Source organism: Neovison vison, chromosome 3, assembly GCF_020171115.1.
Source record: "Neovison vison isolate M4711 chromosome 3, ASM_NN_V1, whole genome shotgun sequence".
NCBI classification, from domain to species: Eukaryota; Metazoa; Chordata; class Mammalia; order Carnivora; family Mustelidae; genus Neogale; species Neogale vison.
In genome coordinates, this window is record NC_058093.1 from 141,876,942 (window position 1) to 141,902,441 (window position 25,500).

Below are 25,500 nucleotides of genomic sequence, written 5' to 3' on the forward strand. Positions count from 1 at the left end.
CTGCACTCAAGTTGGAGTCTGCTTGAGATTCTCTCCCTCTCTCTTTACCCCTCCCACTGTCTTTCTAAAATAAACAAATCTCAAAAAAAAAAAAAAAAAAAAAGAATGAAGCAACCAACAGGCAATTTTATAAATGTACCCCAAAATATCCTAACAGTGTCTCATTTGTGAATCAAAATAAAAATGAAGAGTGATCTCTACAGAAGTTGAGTTGAAATGAGAGAGTGTCCATCCCTATAAGAAGAGGAAAATGAGAAGGTCATGAAGGTGAATTTCCTGGGATGCTCTCTGTTTCACTTCAGAGGCAGAGACTAGCTGGACTTTTTAAAAAGGGCTTTGAAAACAGAACAGTTCTGTCTTTTATTTTACACAAGAGGAAACTGCAACTCAGACCAAGGGTACACAGAAAGAGCAGCCTAGACCAGGCTTTTTAAATTTCCAGAGTCCTTCCTTCAGTTTTGTCTTCAATGTGTGATTTTGACTTTTTATGTAAAGTGTACACTGCCACAAGAGATTCATAAGTACTCAAACAGAAGCATGAAATGCACTATAAAACTAAGCATGACTTTTGAATTAGGCATCACTGTCACTCTTCCCTCCTACCAAGGTGGATAACAGGGAATTGGCTACATTATAAGTATTCACAGAACAGAACGGCTTTACAAGGAAGGTTAGAATTCACTATCTATACCTCTAGCTACATTAGCAATTAACTTTCATCAAATATTGTATCTTAATGGTCTTATCTCAAAATGAGGATAATAATAATTATCTCATTCAATAGGATGCCAAAGAGACTAAATATTTAATGGTTGCAGTGCATTCTAAATGCCACATAAACAACACAGCAATACATATAGCAACTTCTAACAGGTTAACGTTGTAGCAGGTTAATATTATATATAACTGATCAAAAAGAGCCCAAGAAAGGCACAAGTACATTCAGACACCTGACTGTTTCCAATCACAAGCAAGATTTAAACTGATAAATGTTTTAATTATTAAAATAAAATAGGGCAACCAAAATAAATGAGGAAAATATCGAGGACATTTTACACATTTTAAACTGGTTCTAATAGGTACTGTATCATTTGTTTTTAATTTCTTTAAAAAATTTATTCAAGTAGGCTCCATGACACAGGGCTCAAACTCATAACCCTGAGATCAAAACCTGAGCTAAGAACAAGAGTCAGGCGCTTAACTGACTGAGCCACCCAGGGGCCCCATATCATTCATTTTAATTTTTATTATTTTACTTTTTAAAATCTTTTTAAAAGATTTATTCATTTATTTGAGAGAGAGCATGCACATGCGTGGGGGTGGGGAGAGGGAGTGAGTAAATCCTCAAGCAGACTCCCTGCCAAGCACAGAGCCTGATGAAGGGCTCCATCCCAGGACCCCAAGATAATGACATGAGCTAAAATAAATCAAGAGTCTGACACCCAACTGACTGAGCCACCCAGGTGTCCCTCATTCATTTTTATCTACCATTTCTCACTGACTAAACCTCAGAGAAATCTTCTATTTCAATAAAATAATCATAAATATTATTTAGTAAGAAGCATTAGCTTCTGCCCTTCCCACATCTAGCCCTTTATCCAAAATGCTCAAGGAACAAAATTGGCTCTAAAACATTTAAATATTTTCAATGTTTGGGTAAATTTCATTTATCCTGCTTGGGAGAGCTAAGGTGGCATCATGCAAAAGTCTCTTCATGCAGCAAATCCCAGAGTTTCCCTCCTGTCAGAAACAGGCTTTGGGATCTCTTTGTATGTAGTTCAGCTCCCTGTTTCCTAACAAACCCAAAGAGCAGAACACTGACACCCTACTATTTTCTCATCAATTCCCAAGGTTTCTTTGAAAAATTTCTATTTCTATGCTGCCACAGCTTTTTTGATTCCGGCTTTTCTCCTAACCCATTTCCTCTTTTTCTAGTTACAGTAGATACAATTTGCAAGTAAAATTATTGCAGTTAAAAGAAAATTCATGAATATCAGAATGTATTTTTAATGGATGATGGATATCAAGTAATTATGGTAAATATTCTATTGAATATATTTATAAGAACAGTATTTTATTTTTAACTGTCAATATTTACACTACCCTCCAAATTACATCTTTTGCAAATGTTTAAACTTACTCTTAGAAAGTTTTAGCTGTTAACATAAAAACTTGCGAGGAATCAAACTTTTCTTGATCTCCATTAGAGAGATGGTAAGAAAAAAAAAAAAGTCTGAAAGTTACCAGACTAAAAACAGGCCAAAGTTTCATTAACCTCTAGTATTCTAATGTTAGGACTCCGCATAAGAAGCTACACACCTAAATCTCTGGGGTCAACAGTGACATAGAGAGGTGAGCCCTTTGTAGAGTGGGTGAGATTTGAGTAGGGTTTCATGCATGAAAAGCAGGAACCTGCAGAACCTGAGTAAAGATAAAGATGCTAGAGGTGGGGGGTCGTGCGCAGAGGGCAGGCCTGCTTCGAAGGAGAGCAGATGTACACACGTGGAAAATGCAAAGGTCATGGATTTTCAGGTCCGAAGAAGCTTAAGTTCAAATTGAGATTTGACTACATTTTGACTGAGCTACTTGGAAGAAGTTTTCATTTCTCTTTTAAAGATCAAATGAGGGGATAGAAAACTCTTCTTAAAGTATGCAGTAACAGCACAGGCAGTAAGCCCTTCTCAAGAAGGAGCCATTAACCAGCAGCAGTGTGTGGAATGGTCAAAGCTCCAGCTCTGGAACCAACAGACTGTGTTGAAACAAGAAACTGCCATTTTCAGAAGGTACCATCACAGCCAGGGTCACCACACCTCTCTGCGCCCAGTTAGCCTTATGTGTCAAGTAGAGATAACAAAGCTGCCTAGTTTATATGGTCATTATGAAGATTAAGTAAGTAAAATCATACTCAAAGAATCAGTTATTTATTCCTGTTGGTGGTGGCTCTGTCATTACTACTCTCTGATTCTCAAATGTCAAATACGAATCAGGAGAATACCAACCACTAACACGTATTTGTGGTATTAAGAGTAAAAAAAAGAGGAGCAGGGGCAGGGAAAGGCAGCTAAATCTGTACAAGGGTTTTAATAATAAAGGGTAATATGGCTCCATGACTTCAAAGCAGAAGTATGTGACAATGAGCCAATGAAGTGAAGTTTTCTGCTGTTATAAGTAGCAAAGTAACATATATATCTTTTTCCCTTGATAAAAGGCCCCAAATCCCAAAGCACACTGCCATTTGTTCTATAAAGAATACCTTGTGATACATTCAGTGTCCATAATAACACAATTTATTGGAATTATTTTACAATATGGTAGGAATATTCTGACCTTACCTAAAGAAGTTCCGACACTGAAGTACCAAAAGATGTTATAAAATATCCTTGTTACTAACATACCAACTACAGAATACTAGGTAGTGGTACCACACAAGCACTTTGAACTCCAATTGTAACTAAACCACCCCTGCTTCTGACTTTTCTAACCACATTCAGGACATACTGCATAGTTTTATAGAAATTATTTTAGAAACTGTGTTTGGGTTAAAATCTTTTTTTTTCTTAGATTTTATTTGTTTATTTGACTGACAGAGATCACAAGTAGGCAGAGAGGTAGCAGAGAGAGAAGGGGAAGCAGGCTCCCTGCTAAGCAGAGAGCCTGATGTGGGGCTGATCCCAGGATCCTGAGATCAAGACCTGAGCCAAAGGCGGGGGCTTAACCCACTAAGCCACCCAGGAGCGCCCCGTTTAGGTTAAAATCTTGACCAAAATGTATGAACACAAAGATTCAGAAATGTGTTTTTTAAGAAAAGCATCTCCAGGAAAATCACGTTTTAAATTTTAAAAAGAAGTCTAAGTAACTACAACCAAAGGGTGACGTACCAAACGGATTATACTGCTTCCTGACTTCATGTCAACATTCTGTTGAAGCTAAAACCCAGAATATGAATTTTCTGAGGTTTTGTTATTAAAAAATTTGTATTGAAACTAATTATCAGCATTAGGAATTTTGTAACTTACAAGTATGTCTGGCAAGTGAGTAGTTGGATCCACCACTAGTCAAGCCAAATCCCTCAGGAATTTGACTAGAGCTTCGAGGTCTGGTCAACAATTTAGGAGGTTCAATTTCAGCACCAAATTCAGCTCCTATTACGCCTAGTAGAACAATAGCAGTAGCTTGCTTCCGTCTTTCCTCATAAGATGTGGAAATCTTTTTCATTTGTGGGATACTTGATAAGCAACCTGAAAACCAAAACATAAGTTAAAAAACATCAATACACAAAAGACATGTAATAATAAAAAAATTTCGAGATTACTCTTTCAGGAAATAACAGTCTTTTCAACAAATGGCACTGAGATGCCTGGTTATCCACCCGCAAAAGAGTGAACTTAAGGCTTCTACCTTTCACTACACAAAAAATCAACCCAAAATGGATTCACAGTACTAAATGTAAGAGCCAAAACATAATAACTTGCAGAAGAAAACAGAGAGATGTACCTTCATGATCTTGGGGTAGGCAATGATTTCTTAGATATGATACGAAATGTACAAGTAATTTTATAATCTTTCTTAATTGGATTTCATCAATATTACAAACTTTAACATTTAAAACAGAATCAAGAAAGTAAAGACAACACACAGATTCAGAGAAAATACTCTCAATTATATATCTGTAAAGTATTGTATCCAGAATAGATGAGAAACTCTTACAAGTTAATAATAAAAAAGTACAACTTTTAAAATGGGTAAACAATTATTTTTTATTAACATATAATGTATTATTAGCCCCAAGGGTACAGGTCTGTGAATTGTCAGGTTTACACACTTCACAGCAGTCACCATAGCACATACCTTCCCCAATGCCTATAACCCCACCACCCTCTCCCTACCCTCCTCCCCCTGGCAACCCTCAGTTTGTACTGTGAGATTAAGAGTCTCTTATGGTTTGTCTCCCTCCTGATCCCATCTTGTCTCATTTATTCCTTTCCTACCTCTCAAGCCCCCCACATTGCCTCTCAACTTCCTCATATCAGGGAGATCATATGATAATTGTCTTTCTCTGACTGACTTATTTCACTCAGCATAATACCCTCTAGTTCCATCCACATAGTTGCAAATGGCAAGATTTCATTTCTTTTGATGGCTGCACAGTATTCAATTGTATATATACATACCACATCTTCTTTATCCATTCATCTGTTGATGGACATCTAGGTTCTTTCCATACTTTGGCTGTTGTGGACATTGCTGCTATAAACATTCGGGTGCACGTGCCCCTTTGGATAACTACATTTGTATCTTTAGGGTAAATACCCAGTAGTGCGATTGCTGGGTCGTAGGGTAGCTCTAGTTTCTACTTTTTGAGGAACCTCCATTCTGTTTTCCAGAGTGGCTGCACCAGGTTGCATTCCCACCAACAATGTAGGAGGATTCCCCTTTCTCTGCATCCTCACCAGCATCTGTCATTTCCTGACTTGTTAATTTCAGCCATTCTGACTGGTATAAGGTAGTATCTCATTGTGGTTTTGATTTGTATTTCCCTGATGCTCAATGATATGGAGCACTTTTTCATGTGTCTGTTGGCCATTTGGATGTCTTCTTTGCAGAAATGTCTGTTCATGTCTTCTGCCCATTTCTTGATTGGATTATTTGTTCTTTGGGTGTTGAGTTTGTTAAGTTCTTTATAGATTTTGGATACTAGCCCTTTATCTGATATGTTGTTTGCAAATATCTTCTTCCATTCTGTCAGTTGTCTTTTGGTTTTGTTAATTGTATCCTTTGCTGTACAAAAGCTTTTGTTCTTGATAAAGTCAAAATGGGTAAACAATTTGAACAGATATTTGATATACAATGATATACGAATGGCCAATATGCATACCAAAGATGCTTAATATCACTGGTCTTTAGGAAAATGTAAATCAGAACCATAATGAGATACCACTTTGCATCCACTAGAAAGGCTGCAATAATAGGGATTGTACAATGTACTGTCAAGTATGAACAGAAAATGATTGCTTTGCAGGTGGAAATGTAAAAAGATACAACTACTTTGGAAAACAGTTTGGCAGTTACTTACTCTGGCTTTCTATTTCTTCTTGAGTCATTTCTGATTGCTTGCAGTTTTAAAGAAATTATCTATTTAATCTGAACTTCCAAATTTATGGATCTGAGATTATTTGCAGTATTCTCTATGATGAAAATATTTCAAATGTATCATTCCTTCTAAGTATTATTTGTGCCTTTTCTAATATTACTTATTATGCTTTGCTTGATCAGTTTTGCTAGAAATATATATTTTAATAGATTTTCAAAAAATACTTTGTTGGGGTACCTGGGTGGCTCAGTCAGTTGAGCATCTGACTCTCGGTTTCAGCTTAGGTCATGATCTCAGGGTCATGAGACACAGGTCAGGCTCCACGCTCAGTGGGGAGTCTGCCTGAGATTCTCTCTCCCTCTACCCACATATGACACCCCCAATTTACACACTCTTTCTCTAAAATTAAAAAAAAAAATTTTAAATACTCAGGTTTTGATCTTATTTCATTTCTATTTTACCAACTTCTGTTATTTTTATTATTTCTCCTTCTACTTTATATTTTCTATCAGTTTTTTTTGTTTCTAGGTTTTATTTACTTACTTATTTTTAAGTAAACTCTACAACCAACAGCCTTGAACTGACAACTCTGAGATCAAGAGTCAACACATTCTACCCACTAAGCCATCGGAGCACCCTTGTTTTGTTTCCAAGTACTCAGGATAAACACAACTCACTTATTTTCATAACCTATTAGGATTTACATTGCCAGTCACAAAGTTAAAATCCATTTTCCTCTCCTTTAATAAATGACTTCAATTTTAACTAAGTAGTGATATACTCACATCCTTTCGGGGTCCTTTCAAGAACCATAGCCTAGCGCCTGGCTTCAAGCTTTACTCATGATATATTTTAAGTCCTCTTTAGCTCACAGGAGTCAGAAGCCTGCTTCTGGAAAGGAGCTAAGGATTTCAGCCCAGATCTTTTCTATTTTATTACTTATCCATAGAGGTATCTATCTTTTTGGAGAGCAGTTATGTCTCTTTGGTTTTCTGTTTGTATATTTTATGCATCATGGCTATAGATTTGGTACAGAGAAATTTAAAAAGTGAACTTTGGGAGACATCTTCATTGGAGATCAGTTTTCTCCTCTGTCTAGTCATCCAGCCAATTTTCCTGGTCCCTTTCAATACTTTGTTTCTATATTCAGCAAAGGGCCCTCAGGGCTCAGTGTGCCAACTAAAGAATTAGAAGTGGAGACCTCTGAATGCTTTGAGATGTTTTATTTTATTTTGTCTCTTCATTTACTTTGTCATTCTATCCTAACTGGAGGTAAGGCAAGGCAATGACTTACCTCCTAACTAGACGTAATAACTTACCTCCTAACTGGAGGTAAGGCAAAAGGCTACAGGGGTACCACCAAATCAAAAGAGACTTTTGCAGAGCAAGCTGAAAACTTTTAACTTTTGGCTAACCGTAAGGTGTTGAATAATTTTGGATAAGGTGGTGATATCAGATTTATTCTCTGTTAGAAACATCATGATAATGGCAGTAGGAAGGCAGATTATTCGGTAAAACATGAAGTGTCCAGAAAAACCAAAAGAAGCCTCCTGCAACGATCAGGCGAAAAATAGTAAGTACAAGTGGTGGTAGAAATTCATTCATTCTGACATCAGTTATTCGGTCTCAATATAAGAACTAAAGATCTGGTGTGCTCATGGCATTATACCGGACATGAAAAGAGATGTGAAAAGCAAGTTCACTGTCTTCTTTGAACTTAAAGTCTACTAAATAAGAATCAGAAATAGGTTACGGAATCAATGAGAACATTATGAACTGAGAGAACAGTATGTTTAAGAACCTAAAGCACGAGGTAAATTGTTGACTTCTATTTCAAGGAGAGGTAATTGGGTTGGAAGCCCATGAGCCAAGAAGAAGACAGAAAACAGGCAAGGGCCAGACCACAGATGGCACCATAGATCCTATTCACATTTCAATTCTTATCCTATAAAACATGGGAAGATATTCAAGTAGGATTTAAGCCACAGAGTGATATAATTAGATTTAAGGGTTCAGAAGGATATCCTAAAAATCAAAGTGAGAGATTAAGATTGGTTTGGTCTTGGGACGTTAAATAAGAGATGCAGAGAATAGCGTATCTTCAATGGTGATTTTGGATGACACGCTCTTAAGTTTTTTGAAAAACCTAAATTAAGTAAAACAATGAAAAAATTAAGAAAATCAGAACAAAAAGTAAAGCAGTAAAAATTAGTAATAATTTCAGCAAAAGCTAACTAAAACAAGAGTATAACAAAGCAAAAGAAACCCTTTCAAAATAAGTAGGTAGGTATGGTCTTTCTAGAAGCTTAAAAAAAAAAAAAACCTAGAGTGCAAAGCTTTTTAGTATAAACTTTAAATTGCATTCATTTAGCTGTGCTGAAAAGCAGAAGGGATGTGTGCAAGCAGACCTAGTTGAGCCTAAGAAAAGGAAACGGCAGGATATTACAAAGAATAGATGGAAAGGGATAATTGTGTAAGAAAATGGCCTTAAAGGACTTCAAAAAAACTAAGAAAACTAAGATGGTGACATCAAAGACTGGTTACTGTTTATTTGGAAAATAAGAAAAATTTGGTTTAACTGAGTAAAAAAAAAAAAAGATTTGTTGTTGCTACAGTTTTTTAGCTTCTGCATGTCATACTTTGTTTTAAAAAAAAGTTCTGAAAATTTGCCATTAGTTTTCAGGCAGTGTATAGAAGACAAAATCCAAAATGAGTCCACAGAGAATACAATGATCTTTAAAAATATTTGTAATTCTTTCATATAAAATTTCTATTATTATTCATTTCCCTAATTTATTTTCTTATAGTATATTTCAAGCCACTTGCAGGCTGCTTTACAAGGATATTCCTCCAATGTTAACAAAACTACTTCCAAGGTCATGATGTTTTATTTCACAAATTCACATTTTTTATAAAAAGCCTCAATTAAAATGTTCAAAAATATTTAAGTAACATTCAGAAACATCTTTTAATCAGATACCAGAGTATGCAGGTCTCTCCATTTTTTTTTTTTTAAAGTTTTTTAAAGGTAAAGAAACGATAGTGAGAGTCTTGGTGTATATATGCAATGACAGATTCCAAGTATGCAACTGATCTGTCATAGTTCTAATACAGTGGGGGAGAAACCTAAAAGCTTAGCCATACTAAGAAGAAACAAAGTCAATAACCACTGCCTCTGTGTTTAGGAGGATGAAAATGAACCCAAATTCTAGAGAAAGTGATATTTAACAGTTTGCTCATCGGAATCTCAGTGCATGCATTTAAAACCAACTTCATTTGAGCACAGGAACACACAGGAGTGAGAGCTCCGCGCCACCGCATCCAGATTCACGCAGCATATATTTCACTCTTTCCACAGTGGTCTGGAAACAGGAAGCAAATCAAGCTCCCCTCCCCCCATGTCTCAGCAAGAGCATGCTCCATAACAATAGTTCAAAGGAAAGCTCTATTCTGCAGTTGCACTGATTGTTCTGTCAGCTGACCTCTGCAGAAGGGAATTGCTAACCGCTGCCTTGCTCCTTAGCTGACAAATGAATGATCGCGGCTCCATCTATTTTCACTATGGCTGCCTCTAGCCCAGGTGCTCAGACAGAGAGCCCGGTGTGACATCTTAGATCAAGATGAATTGGCACAAACTCCTGATCCAAGATTGTTTTATACCATTTAATTTAGTTTCTTCCCCTGCTTGGATGAGCACAGCTCTGGTTATGGATTTCTATTCTAATGTACTGAAGCAGGCCCTGAAAGAAGCCAATGAAGCAGCTGCTGGAGCAAGGGACTGCAGGGATACTGATCAATAGGCAAGGCATTGACCCCAGCCGTTCAGCCTGTGCAACGGCCACTGCTTGAAGGGGGAGGGGGGCCCAGAAGCACACATGGGCTGCTTCCAGTAGGAAATTAAACAACAGGGGCATTTGGAGAGCTCCACCTCCCCCCTGATCCCCCACCTTCCCTATGTTCCTTTTGTTTAATTACCTCAATCTTGTCTTAACTCCCACTTCTAGGGAAGGAATTAAGACTTTAGGGAAGTTTTAATAATGTCCTTTAAAACAGCCCTTTGTAAATTGTATCCTGAAGCTAATAGAAAGAATCATAACAGGTGCTCTCTGCTAAGTGGCCAAAATATGAAATCTTAATTAGCTGTCAAGCACATCACTTGGCGTAATTTAAAGTTTGGCATGTGCACAGGCTCATAAGAACACTGTCCAGCTGGCTATTAATACTACTGATGCTGAAATTCTTTGGCATGTTAATTTTTATCAGTACTCAGATCTGAAAATATGATAGCTCTTTGTTAACAAGGAAAGAAGCGCAAGAAAAGGATCTCCTAAAAAGAGACACTGACCGATTAATGGTTGTATAAGGTACAGATGCCCATCCCTACTACTATTCCAACAGTAACACACAGCAATTTCTGATTCTTTAATTTTTCATTTTTGAAAATATTTAAAATTATCGGCTTTGCTTGGGTCTTCTCGTAAATAATACAAGACACGCACAATTAGCTACAATGTTTTCCTATAAAAAAAAGTGACAACCAAATGGGAGATTTTGAGATATTAAAAATAAAATAATTCTGTAAAAGTAGACCTTTCTACAGTTTCATTTGTCTCATGAAAATTTGGTATTTTTTCACAGAGACATGCCTCCATTTAATCATGCTAACGGGTGACATGGAGATCCATTTTCTTGACAGGACGGTTGATCACCCTATCACAGTAAGAAAATTAATACCTTCGACTAGCCCTGTGTGGAGAACAGAAGCTGCATGCAGTGGGGAAAGACATAAGTGTCCTACATTTTAAGTTGCAAATAGAACACTTGTTTTGTGTTAAAATAATATGCTTCTTCATTGTTCAGTTTCTTTAAACAAAATAGGAGCCTTTGATTTTTATTAAAACAACCATTTAATTCATACAGTGCTCCTCAAAAGTACATAATTGTCTTTAGATTTAGCATAATTAACTCTAGATTTACAGGAACAGGAGTAAACACTTTACTTACAGCTTAACTAGAACACAGGTAAAATATTTGAGAAGTTTAAGCTATTTAAAGGGCTGTGAGATATTGATTGCCTCATTTAAAAAGCAGTCAGAGAGTGCAACCAAGAGGTCAAGATAAATTTAACAGTTTGAAGCACTTTACTAAATAACTCTAAAGATCATGTTAATTGGCTTTGTGCAGTTCCAGGGTAAAATTAATTTTATCCTAGCTTACAATAAAAGGATTAAAAGACATATTAAGTTCTTCAGTTTTAACTGGAAAAGGAATCAATGGATTTGAATTAAGGCTAACGGCGGTTTTATGAGAGATGGACTACCAGCAGATACTTCATATCTGCGATTAGCCATATATTGATGGAGCTCTGTTACTGTATTAGGTATTAAGTCTTAGATAAGAAGATATTACCAATTTACTATTCTGAGAATATACTGTAAGAATGGTGAGATTTGATTTGGAAAAACCATTATCAAAAATGTGATTCTTTGTTTAGGATAGAGCATCAGAATGATTCCCACAGATGCCTTACATATGTCTGATATGTAAAATTATAGTAAAAATTAATGAAGTAGTCTGTTTCAGTTCAAGCGCAATTCACTTTACAATCATGACTATACTAAAAACTATATCATAAACATCATTAGGGTTTTTTGAATCAAACATTACATTCAGACTAATTCACAGCATGTTAATTTTCTGCCAGAAATTTATGCCATATGATACAGTTCAAGTGACATTCACAATGATATCAATGTTTTCTAAATTTGGTGTAAATTTCAATATATTCTAAAATGTCCCTTTAGAAATTCAGAAATATTATTCATGATAAATGAGAATAAAATTTTAAACATTTTTCTTTACTCTTTCAGTATTTAATCTATTTTAGAATCATATGTATAGAAAAATAAATTGCTATTACTATGTACTGCCTTGGAGAGCAATAAAAATTGTATTCAGTTAGGTTATGCCTCTTATATATTAACGAATAACTGACTTTGTAGGATTCTATAGGAATGAGCAGAAAAGAGCAGGTGGCAGTTTCTTACAGCAGAAACCTAAAGAGCGGCATATTACTTAAAATAATAAATTGGATTAAGCTAGAAAGTAGTCCCTATTACGGTTCTTTACAACTTTGTTTTATTTGCATAAAGCATATTTACTAACACCACATTTTGATTAATTATTAAAAAACAAAGGAAATTTAATAGACTGAACTTTGTTAATACTGGCAATCTTGAGGACAGAGAAACTTCCAGAATTAGGACATGATTTACTTTTTATAAATTTTTAGACAGAGTAGTCTTAGCATATGTATAGTCAAAGCTCTTATAAAGGTTAGTTAATAAAAGTACAAAAGATTTTCCTTTTCAGACTGGTGAAATATTTTTCCAAATTTTCACTTTTACCTACTTCTCTTTTCTCAGCCCCAAGGATACTTTAAATGTGATGTGGCATTATCAACTCAAACCATGAAAAACACGTAAGATTGAAGATTAAGATGAGTTTACAGTGATGGTGAAATATGTCCAATCAAAATATATTTTAATACATTTCTGAACATAAACAGAAGTATCTAAAAGAAAACTAGATCTTCAAAAGCAAGCTGAGTTCAAATTTTTTTAGATGTACTTTAAACAAAGTAACTTCAACTATTATTGAAATTGATACACATGGTTGTATCAATGGAATACTAATTTATTTTTAAGATATGCCTTTTAAATTATCATTGTATGGTGCTAATCAAATATACTGGTTTTGCATACACATACACACATTATGAATATATAATTATATACATGCATATAAGTATATAATAGTCTCAGTGTACCAAGACATTAAATTTTAAATCTAAGTGAGCTAGAATTGTATTTTTGAGATATTAAAATGTGTTGTCTACGTTTTAGAATCATAACGGAAAAATGAACCTGAGTGGGGTTTCCACAGTGTAAACTGTTTCCACATATATTTGGCCTGGACATTTTCTACTACTTGATATTCTTAGAGCTGCTTAAGACTGATAAAGTGCAATGCCATAAAGATGTCAACTTTTAGCCAGACAGGTAACTGTAATCTTCCAAGTAAGTTTAACAATGTGGGGAGGGGGGGCATGGAGGGACTCTTTAAGCCAAAATCTTCTCCTGTTAATACATTGTATATTTTAGAAATAATTTGTTTTTGAGAGAATTTAAATTGCTACAGTATTCTACTAATTAAATTTCAGTTATTCATTATATCCCAATTCTTAGTCAAATACTTTAAAGAAGAATTCGTTAAATGAGAACACAAAAAGACACAGATTGGTGACAACCCAGAGTGTGAATAGAGGCTCAGAGACTTCACTCTCTTGGTGGTGAATCTGGGTTTCATAAGCTCACAAGGAGAAATCTGTGGTTCTACACCACTGGAAACGAAATGACGTTCTTTTTCTTCAGCCAAGTGCTTTTATATGAATATTGCACACTATTTTCATTTGTTGGCACAACTTAGAGCACTGCAAAACCTGCAATTTTCACATAATAAGGCAAATAAATTTCAATGATATGGAAAAAAGTTAAAACTGTAGATAGATGGTTATATGGCCAACATGTGTATTTCTGCCTGTTCACCATAAGTGAATAAAATGTGCAAGTTTTCTGAATCTTCCAATCTACCTCTTTGGCAAAAAAGATGAACTGATTAAAAATGACAATCATGGGGCACTTGAACATTTACCTACAAACTTTCACATGATTACTAAAGTAGGTGTGTGTCCCCAAAATACTTTTAGTATCCACCTCTCTTACCAACTAGGTTTCCTTTGCATTGCATTAAAAACATTTTAGTTTACTTTTTGACCCATCTATTAGTGTTTTCCTCCGACCTACTGGGGTGGGAGGTAGGGAAGTTGCTCCCCAAATCTATGAGGCTTTCACTGTTTTGGTTGCTGCTACACTGTCGTCGTCGTCCCCCGCCCCCACCGCCCCCAAAGCTGAAGTAAACAAACATGCTCTTCATTTGTATGTATGCACGATAGCCCCCTGCTGGAACACAACAGGTGCTGCAAACACGTATCTCCTGCTACCCCTGCTGATTAAAGCCATTTTAAAATAATGCCTCTTGCACATCTTCTTTGGAAGAATCCATCTTCCACAAAATCGGACAAAAGCAGGATAAATGAACGCTCCAAACTGATTTTCTTTTTCAAAGGAAAGTTAAAATAATCACAATATTATTTGGGGGTATGTTGATTATTTTGATAAGTAGAAACCTTAAGCTTTGAAAGCAACTTGTACTTTCAAGTAATTCTTGTAACAATTTCTTATTCTTCACACAGACAAGTTCTATATCCTTTGCCCCACAATCTGCCTTATCTTATCCCCCTGCCTCCATTCTCTATTGAAACATTAACAAGTCTATTTGTTCTTACTTTTGGTGCAAATGCTCAGTGTGAAAGAAAACTAAGATTGAAAAAATTCCAGAGATCTACAATATCTATATAGTCAGAAATCTTGTAGTTAGTAATTACCAAGAATAATGTTCAATTGTAGGTTCACTTTACCTTTCAAAGGTGAATCTGAGATAACGTGTCAAGTTTTAAAAACTACAAATGGCAACATTAAGAAGACCATTATTAGCTTTTTCATGAAGAAAGAAATATTTTAGAAACAGTGGTTAGTGGCTTCTAAAGTTAGACATCTGAAAACACAGCACATCATTCTCATAAATTCTCATACAGTTAATGTTCAGAAAAAGACACTTTCTGCAATGCAATTCACCTATAAAAATGCTGGAGTAGACATGATGTATTTCTGTAAAAGATCAAATGGGACACATGAGACTTAATATTTGGGGCGCTGTTAGGGTCTATCCTATGACAATCTCACACCTGCACATTATGGCACAGTGGGAAATAGATTGTTACACCTGAGGTCATTGGTATGCATAAATGACAAACCACTTATTAGATTGGCTTAAAAACTATTTCATCTAGGCTAATTTTCTTTATCAACTTGGTGATATAAAACCAGATCAAAGGGGATAATTGCCTTGTTCTACCTTTGAGAAGTTAACAAGTACATCTGCTCATTTATAAGAAGTATTTGTAGTATTCATTTTTCTGAATTATTGTACATTTGGTCACAATAATGAAACAATGCCATGTAACCAAAAGTTACAATTTTTAAAAGGTTTGCTGGTCATAAATTGGAACCTCCAAGGTATTTCTTGCTTTTATTTTTCTTAGTAGATTATAATGTTACCTCTGATTTTAAAAAGATTATCTTTTATTTTTTTCCTTTTGTTTTCTTCACTATAGGTGAGTTGTTAAGTAGAAATAATGGAGCATAGTCAGGGGCAACATAATGCCAATATTGTGGAAATTAATGGCAAGACCTCTGAAGTAATAGCAGATCTGGGAAATGTTGTGGTGGTTAAGTCCAAAACCAAGTTTTATAGCAAAGATTTTAACACAGTTGACAGCTAGTAGAAATACATAGGATTTATCTTTTTTAATGCATCCTATGTGTTATTAAAATGATATGGAATAAACTATGGTACAATTCCCAAGAACTAAATAAATTTTAAAAATAAGGAAAAATATTTTTTAAATTTAAAGGAGAAATAAAATGAGAAAAGAAATTTAAAAGAAATAAAAAGGTCATAGACAACTTTGACTTTTAATTTACTAATCACATTAACAGATGACCAGGAAAGTAAAGCTTTGAAAAAGAACAAGATAAAGATAGATAAGTAAAAGCAAACTAAGCATTTGTGTTAAAAGTCTAAAAGTCAATGACAAAATAAACCACAGCCTCAAACTGTTAAGGGTACACTCATTACTGGCCTAGAACCTATAGAAAAAGTAGCCCATTTATACAGCCTAAGGAATATGCACATATATAAAAGACATTTTGGCCCATTTTCCAAAGAGATTTCTAAGTAGCTCCAGAGAGCTTAAAGACATCGAAAGCTTGAATTTATTAGACAGCCAAACAGGACTGCCATTTCTGATCTTGTTACATATTCAGGCTTTTATCATTTTTAAGCCACATGTAGAGAGAAGAATTATGTGCCTTTGACATTATAATAGATTATCTAAAAATTATTTTACATCTCCTCATTTTACGAAGAAGGTAACTAGTCTATCAAACTGAATGCAGTTGTTATTTGGCAATTTTTTTTTTCTCAGACCCTTTTTCTGGATATATGATTTCTTCTCAAATAAGCATACATATAAGGATATTAAAATTTACTAATATTCTCTTCCATGTAACTATTTCATGTGATTTCCTATTAATTAGTTAATTCCATTTATAAGTTGGACCTGAGTTGCCTGTCTTGTACGTATCAAATCAAAAGTCTTTGAGCCTTGATTTTTTGCACAGTCCTTCCAAGTGTTGAACCAAAGAAAGCTAAGTACATACAACTACAGATACCGAAAATCAGTCACTGATTTGTTACTAGTATGGAACTGAAAAAGCTACTACTCCTGAAATGAATACTAAAAAAAATTAATATTTTAACCTATATAAGCACTTAGTCAGATATTCTGGTCTGTAAAATGTCACAAAATTTTAAAAGACTTTTTTTTTTAATCTATTTCTGCTACATAATAACACATAATCATTTCCTCAAAATGCTGCCTGATTAGCTCAAGTTATTAGGTTACTCAGGAGTTGCAAAGAAATAATTTTATAATCTTATGTGGATTCATCTTTTATTAAGAATAGAGAGATACTGGGGCACCTAGGTGGCTCAGTGGGTTAAGCCACTGCCTTCGGCTCAGGTCATGGTCTCAGGGTCCTGGGATTGAGTCCCGCATCGGGCTCTCTGCTCAGCAAGGATCCTGCTTCCCTTCCTCTCTCTCTCTGCCTGGCTCTCTGCCTACTTGTGATCTCTGTCTGTCAAATGAATAAATAAAATCTTTAAAAAAAAAAAAAAAGAACAGAGAGATACTTCCATATGTAAAAACCTCAAAATAGATACAGAGATACTTTCATATGTAAAAACCTCAAAATAGATGCATATTGATGAAAGGGAGACACATATATCCAGGATGGCTCTTATTGAACTCAACTGCTCTGAGACTTTTCGGCAGAAAAAAAGGAGAATCAAATCAAGAGGCGGTAACATTTACTGAGAACTCCTACAACCACCACTCTGACAAGACAACTGGTATCAGTGTCGTAACATAGCCCAGAAGGGCTGAACAGAGGCAGATGAAAACAATCCTAGAACAAGAATTTATCACATGCTTATTATCATTTTTCTTAAAACCGTTTCCCTTACTAGCAAAAGAAAAAAACTGAACAATTTCTCTAATATTTGTCCAATGTTTTTGATTCTACAAAACACTCAAATAATGAGAAACAGTATTTATTTATGGTTAAAAAAAAATCCAAGGAAAAGGTTCTCCAATTAACAAGAACAACAGAAAAACCTGAAGTCCATCTTTTAAATAATCAAGAATTTCGGTCTGTATAAATCCCACCTGCTGACTTAGGGTACTTCCCATATCCACTGATATGTTATAACAACGTACTTGTTATATATGATAATCTATATTTGTTATAATGACAGGGTTACGTGTCCACTGCAGTCACTTTCCAATTCTTTCACAAAAAAAGATAAACCATTAAGAATTTATAAGAAAAACAAATCAAAGTAAAGTATATAAAACAATTCCTAGGTCCAAGATTAGATGACTGTTAGGAAACTTTGGAATTTTAAAGGAAAAAAGGGGGATCAACAATCCCTTCTAACCAAACCAATATCCATATTTTATAGATAAGGAAGTTCAAGTAGGTTAAGTGTTCAAGCCATAAGGTGAAGAGCACCAAAGAGAGTGGGCACTCATGGCGACATCATCCCAGACTGATCTCTAGAATCCTCGTTGGCCTGTAAGTCAGCGTGTGTTGCAAAGAACCAGATAATACTTGATGCCTATTCCAAGATGAATCTTTAATTAGATATCTTCAAATCCTGTATAATCGAAAATGTTTCTCAAAAAAAAAAAAAAGCAAACAAAATTTATTATTAGAATAAATTTTTAAGTTTTGGTCTGTAATATCTAATAATGTTACGTGTATTTTCTACTGGGGCTCTCTACAAAAGATGTGGAAAACTGGGAGGAGATATTCTATCAAGCATATGAAGTAACTAGTTTCAACTGGATTTCATATGTTTTATATACATATATATACTACACATACGTATGTGTATATATATAATGAAACAAACAAAAATATAAAGTACTAAGCATAAGTATTATTACCATTCAGAGATGAAATACTTAAATAATGTATTATCCAACAGGATAATAAAATGGGCATGTCATCCACAGAAACATCAACAATTTCCACGGAAGAGAAATTCTTCAAATACAATATATGAAGGAAAACACTAATTAAAAACATAACTTTAAGTTTTAGTAACCTCTCCATAAGTCCCCTAAAAGTTACTGCCTAGCATCAGCTCACATGCACAAAGGTTTCCCAAACTCCCATGCTGCATTACAAATATTGCAAATAAATTCATGATCATTTTCGGAGCCCACATCGTAATATCAGAGAATAGCTTAGAGTCACCATAAGGGTTAAGACAATCATTTTCTACTGCATACTAGTGCTATTCTAAGCCGATAGTGTGTTTAAATCCACACCAATGAAATCAATACAGCACTGTTCTATTCAAGGTGAGACCAAATAAACCTGTCTGAAGCTTTGAGAAATAGGCTTTGCAGTATACTTTGAGTGCTAAATGCCTTTCAGTCCAGAGATCTGTCATTAAATAATCATTAGCCATCATTCACTCTTCCTAAAAAGCTTAACATCTAAACTTGTTCAGCACCCACTAAAGCATTAGTATAGACTACCAAGTAAGCACTCATTAGCACTTAGGGATGTTTCAAACACTGTTTACTGGGCACTGTCTTATCAAAAAATACCCCAAAATATTAACACATAATTTGCCACTAGATTAGAGGGCAATTTATACAAATGATCAGTAAAAAGGACATTAACATAACGATCAGTCTCTTTTGGATAACACGGCATAACTCGCAGAGTTACAATCAACTCTTTCCTGTCTGATCCATCCAAATAAACCTTGATGTCTTTCCTACTATTCAGCATCATATATAATTCAGCATCACATACAAGCTAAATAAAATCAAGTTAATCACAACAGAGAATTCATCAGGAAGTAATCTTGGCTTTGATCCTGAATATATTTTAAAATAATGCTTCTTTTATCAGTACTATTCATGTCTCACTTTCAATATATGATCATCTCAGTTGCTGAACATATACTGTAATGCACTGTGCATTATTTTAGGTATTATTAAGTAGAGAGAGAAAGTTCAGATACATTTACCGTCTATTACCTGAAAGATTAAGTAAATAATCAGTTATCTAGTAATGTTATTGGATCATATGCATAAATTTGATGATCAAGGTAATTTTCTCTGAACTTATCAGAATCTTTATATGCTATTACACTAATCCTCTCAATTTCAAGCTAGTATTAATGAAGATGTCATTTCTGAAAGACATTAATTCATTCTTCATTTTTAAAAGCTCAAATAAAAATATATGGCTAGATACTTAGGATCTCATCTATATTTTTACAACTTAACACTTTCAATTTTAATATAGATTTCAACCTAAATGAGAGTCATGATATTATATGGACATTTTATTTAACTGGATGACTTATGTATTTTCCCAGGAGGATTACAATACAAATACATATACAAAATAATTCTTTTAGCTATTAGGTACTTTAAAATGCCAAATATATAACGTCTGAATACAAACTGTAATATTTAGGAACTTTCTAGTATTCTCATTATCATCTCATTTGATTTATAATGTTTTCTTTTTTTAAAAATCAATACCCCAAAATAAAGTTTCAATTGCTAAGGTATGATTATTATCTAATATTACTTGGATAGTTAGGTAAATATAATATCATAAGATTATATCCTAATTATAAAACATTTTAAGGCTCAGAAGTTAAAGAAGTTAATATAAAACCAAATCTGATCACAGATGGTCAAATTTTCCCTTACATGCTGCATTGAGATACACTTTCAATATACTATGGAACATAAAATGGACATTCCTTTTTACTGGTTAAGATACATTAACAGTTTTACCAAGCAAGCAAATAGTTAACTAACGACAAAGTAACAATCTACTGATTTTACAAAGAAGAAAGTTCTTTGGGAAAAATGCAAGAAAAACAGTAAAACTAAAACTCACCTACTTATATAAAAGTATAATGTGGAAGTAATTAGAGAAAAGGGAGATACCCAAAATTAGCATGAATATTGTGAATGTAAATTCATTACACTTTCCTAGAAGAGCACTGAATCTCAAATTTTGGAAACAGTGTTTTGCAATAAATAAATAAAAGTCCAAAGGTTTACAATTATAATTTACCAGAAAATGCAATATTTTAAAAAAATGTATCACATACAAAATTAGCACCACTGAACTTGACTCTGACCTGGCCTTCCTTAAAACCGGTAAACTCTTTTAGAACCTCAGGTAAATTCTCATTTTTTCATCTACAAAACAATGCTGGCAAAGTCAGCAGGGCCTGACAAAATGCTTTCATTCCTTTCAGAATCTACCGAGAATTTCTTACCACTGATCTCTTACTAAGGAATCAATATTTCACCATATACTATCTTTCTGAAACTTTAAGTAGTAAGTTTTGCTTTTTTTATCATCACAATTTTTAATTAAACAGAATAGACTTATTATTGTTACAATTGAATTTAGCCTCCTTTTTTTAAAGGTAAAAATGAGAAAAGGAATTCATTCACCCTTCATACCAATGTAACTGTTTTGTATATACTAAACAACTACATTATGAAAAAGAAACAAAATATTGTTTTCAAATAATTCATGCCTTTAAAGATATGTTAGATTAACTGTTAATACAAAAACATGATCAATAAAAGCAATTCATTCTTGACTCTCAAATCTCACTGGGTATAGGTGAAACTTCAATAAAACCAGTACTCTTCTGGATTTTACATTCTGAAGCATGATTACTATTTTATTGAAAAGTACACAGGAGTAACACACTATTTTAAATTATAGTCATTTTGAAACTAAGTTGCAACTTATCCTGATTCTTTATGAATACACTAGGTTCTTATTGGAAATCAATTGGAAGGCAGGTAAAATTAGAGAGCCATGGTTACCAGAATATCAATAAGAGATACAACAATATCCAGTTCTAACTCTGATGCTAAAATAGAAAGATACTAAAATAGACATTTTCTACAAGAAAATATTTAAATACACAATAAAAAAAAAACCATTTCATCATTATTTCCACCAAAATTATCTAACTTGATTTTATTCTGTATTTGTCATTTGAATGTCGTAAAAACAACAAAAAAACCTATACCAAATTGTAAGGATATAAAATAGGCAATTTAAGCTTTATGGCATTTCAAATGTTTAAGGTAGACATCAGGTAAATGAGAACATCCTTCAAAAATGGTACCAAATCTGCTGCGAATTTAAGAGTTGACTGAAGAATATTAAGAAACAAGATACAGAAAACAAAATAGAGTTCATTGTAAACATATTTAAATACATTGCACACAGATTCAGTAAATTCAAACTTAAACATAAGCTTTACTTGTGAAATATCTTCAAAACACATTATACGGTAGTTACATTTTTAAGCTATTAAATCAGTTTCAGCTTAAAAGCTTCACATTAAAAACTAAAGTCTACAGCATGCCAAGCTATATAAACATAATAGATGGCAATAGTGAAGTGCTTCTGAAAACTGTTTTAGTTTTGCTTCTGAATTTGTCATTATTGGTTAATGCATATTTATATGCAGATTGTCTCGTACTTTCTATACAACTGAATATACTAAGGCTTTTTCTTAAAAAAGGCATAGCTATGAAATTATAAAATATACTAATGTTAATAATCCATCTCATTTATTCCTTAAATATCAATTTTTTAAAAAGAAATGCACATACCTAAAAGGTACAATCATCACTGAAATCTTTTTGGTAAGAAAGTACTGAAAGCATCTGATAGTGTAACTATTGCTGCAATACAACAGTTGACATTACACACTTGAGGCTATTAAGCATGCATTCCTTATCCTAATTAAATGTTCAAAATGGCTAGATTTAATTTTCATAACAGAGACAAATCAATATCATGAGAGCTGTTTTTCTTAAAGTATTTTTCAAAATCTCTACACCTATACACCCTGCTCTCTCCTAAAATGACGAATACGAAAATCAGTAGCTTCTTGAAATATGCTACCAACAGTCCTGTTCAGAAATGAAAGGCCAATACTATATTAAAGAAAAAAAATGAAACCACAAATAAGTAACAGAGTTACAGGCCCCACTGTATTTTAGAAGCTCAATACTGGACTGCTCTGCTGCTGGAGAAACTCCAGAGAGAGTTAACCTGGTGTGATAAAAGACTTGACAAAGCAATTCTGACTGTGTAGCAATGCTAAGTTGTGGACTAATACAAGAACAGGGGGCCCCAATCGCTGTCTTTCACCACACGCAATTTACACATGGCTTTATCAATAGCCCTAGTGCTGAATACAGAACACACTCTATTTGGCTTTCAGTCAATTAAGCTTTAAGCTGTCAGCAAACAAGACTTTTAAGTTAATTTTGAATCACCACGAATCAAGTTGAAGGTTGTGAAAGGGCGGCTCACATGCCGGCATGAAAAAAGGCAGTTTAATTGCCTCTGAATAGCTATTATATGCTGCAATTGGCCTATTGAATCTTAGATGATCTATTTATTTATCAAAGTGCAACCATCAAAGATTAGTGAAAGAGTGAATAATAAGTATATATTCCTTATTTTGCATAAGCAATTGATCTGTTTGCAAAAGTATAAAGAATTCAGATTTGAAACATATTTTCTAATGTATAAATTTCATGAAATAGAAAATCAGCAACTCAAATAGGCAGCATTAAAACAGAGCTAGAAAACAGGCTTTTCTAAAAAAAAATACACTTGTTACCATAAAACATATTCATTTATTATTTGAAATAAAACTGATGACTTAGAATGCAAATATTCCTTTATAAATTGATCAAATACAGAGAGCCAGAGAAACATTATAAAATTACAAAACTGAATTGAATCAGAAATTTTAAAACATATTAATTTAGAATTCTTTAGACTAACTGCATTATTAATTGCATGAAGGGAAAGAACACCAAGTGTAATTTTAATAAATATTAATTTAGGATTAATTAGGATTAAGGGTTTCTCAAAATGGTATGTATCATCAAATTAAAAAGATTATTATATTCTTAATACTGCATAACCTCTATTTTAAAGAAAGACTGTGGTTGACGACAATCCTAATCAGTTTTTTCCTGAAATTACTTTTTTTTCAATTGCATGTACTCCGTTTATTATTATAGGGTTACTCATGAGTGCAGGATGCATATATTGATTTTTTTATTAGAAGAGAGCACTGAAGCATTAGGTCGAGGGGGGAAATGCTCAGATTTCATAAACAGATGTAAATGTAGATCAAATTTAGGGATGGTGAAACTGAACCATTTTATTTTGGCCGGAATGAGCTGTGGTTGTTTTTACATGTTAGTCCTTCAGTAGTAAACACACTGAACCATGCATTCATAGTTGATTTACATAGGGAAATCACATGGAGATTAATGGTTATAAAGTATTAATGGTTTATAAGAATTTGGATGGAATATGAGCTAATTTTAGTATTCCCTCAAGGATAGTCACATATTCTTGGAAGCCTGGACCCATCACTCTGTATTTCCAGTCAGCAAGGGCAACAGGCTAGGGGCTGAGTCCTGACAACCATCATTCCAGGAATTACCACATAGTCGGAGGCTGAACTTCAGTGCCACCTCGGAAACCCTTTCTCCTCCTCTCTTCTCCATTCCATTATTATAAAACCCTTTTTTACATTTGTTTTCACAAAATACCTTATAATCATTTACTAGTTACTCCTAACAAAAATCAATGTTACTAAAACCATAAAGACATCAATGGAGAAAATGTCTATATGACTTTCATGAGCAAAAAGAGAAACAGATTAAGTGTAAGAGCCAGAGTTCCCAAGATAAAGTAGAAATCATGTGAAGAAGGAATATTCTTTTTCTTCATCTTTTTTTTTTTTTTAAGATCTTTATTTATTTATTTATTTATTTGACAGAGAGAGAGATCACAAGTAGGCAGAGAGGCAGGCAGAGAGAGAGGGGGAAGCAGGCTCCTCACCGAGCAGAGAGCTCGATGCGGGGCTCGATCCCAGGACCCTGAGATCATGACCTGAGCTGAAGGCAGAGGCTTAACCCACTGAGCCACCCAGGCGCCCCTTCTTCATCATTACTGAGCACTGTAAAAGACCTTCGAGCTCAATGGTCCTGAAAGTTCACCATGCATCTCCTACCGTATCTGTGTATTTCATATATTTATGTGACATACAGTGTGTTCCAACACTTTTCTGTTACTCCTGCAAACATCCATGCCTTCCAAGGGAGCGGGCAAAACAAAAAAAAGCGAACAAGACAGCCAGCGCTCTCTCCATTTGCCGCAGCTTACATTCAGGGAAGGAAGGCAAACACGCAGACAGGTGACCACAAATTGCGAAGTGTGATAATGTAACAGACAAACAAGAGATGGACAGAGAAAATCAGGCAGACAACAATCAACCTTAGACAGAGGGCTCTGAGATAAGGAAGCTAGGCAGCGCGCTGGAAGAAGGGGCCCGCGGCTCGCAGCCAGCATGCAAATAGGTGGTTTTAACCCTACCTGAAAGAAACGATAAAAGCTGGTCTGAGATCCCTTCTTCAGAGATCTCCACACTGGCAGGGAAGCAAAGATAAACTAACGCAACTGAAACGCAAGGAAGAAAGCAATACTCGTCATCAAGCAAGGGCAGCGGCAGAAAGTCATGGACTTTCAGAGGAAGCTGACCTCAGCCAGGAGGATGGTATGCCGCCCAGAGGAGGGGCCATTCAAGACAGGTCCCCAAATCCACTTCAATTTGGTAAGAAGAAGTGTGGGGAGGCATAGTAAAAGAAGAAGAACCTCTAACAGAAGCAGGAGTCTTGCCCAACCACAATTCCATTCTCACCCCTCCTGCTGGTGGCCTCCTTATTCTCCCTCCATCCCGCTACCTCCTCTACTTCCTCCCGGGCTACCTACCATCCTCTGGCGTACAAAATACACTCCTTACTTATACTTACTGTACCCCGCCCCCTGCACCTCCTCTCCCTGCTAAAATGTAGGCTGCCTGAAGGCAGGGATTGAGATTTGTGTCATTTTGTTCACGGATGTTGCTCAAGGGCCTAGAACAATGCCCCGCACACAGATGCTTAATAAGTATCTGTTGAATTAATGAGTAAAGCACAAACAGAACAGTTC

At 34.7% G+C, this 25,500-nt stretch overlaps 1 protein-coding gene across 3 annotated transcripts in view; it reads right to left on the reverse strand.

Annotated features, from left to right (window-relative positions):
- Positions 1-25,500, reverse strand: part of WDR7 (WD repeat domain 7) — a 367,702-nt gene that overhangs the window by 146,717 nt on the left and 195,485 nt on the right. For all 3 annotated transcript variants that reach the window (XM_044242906.1, XM_044242905.1, XM_044242907.1), the window contains one exon: positions 4,017-4,238. In XM_044242906.1, coding sequence (XP_044098841.1) covers positions 4,017-4,238 — 222 coding nt within the window. The remainder of the gene's footprint in view (positions 1-4,016; positions 4,239-25,500) is intronic.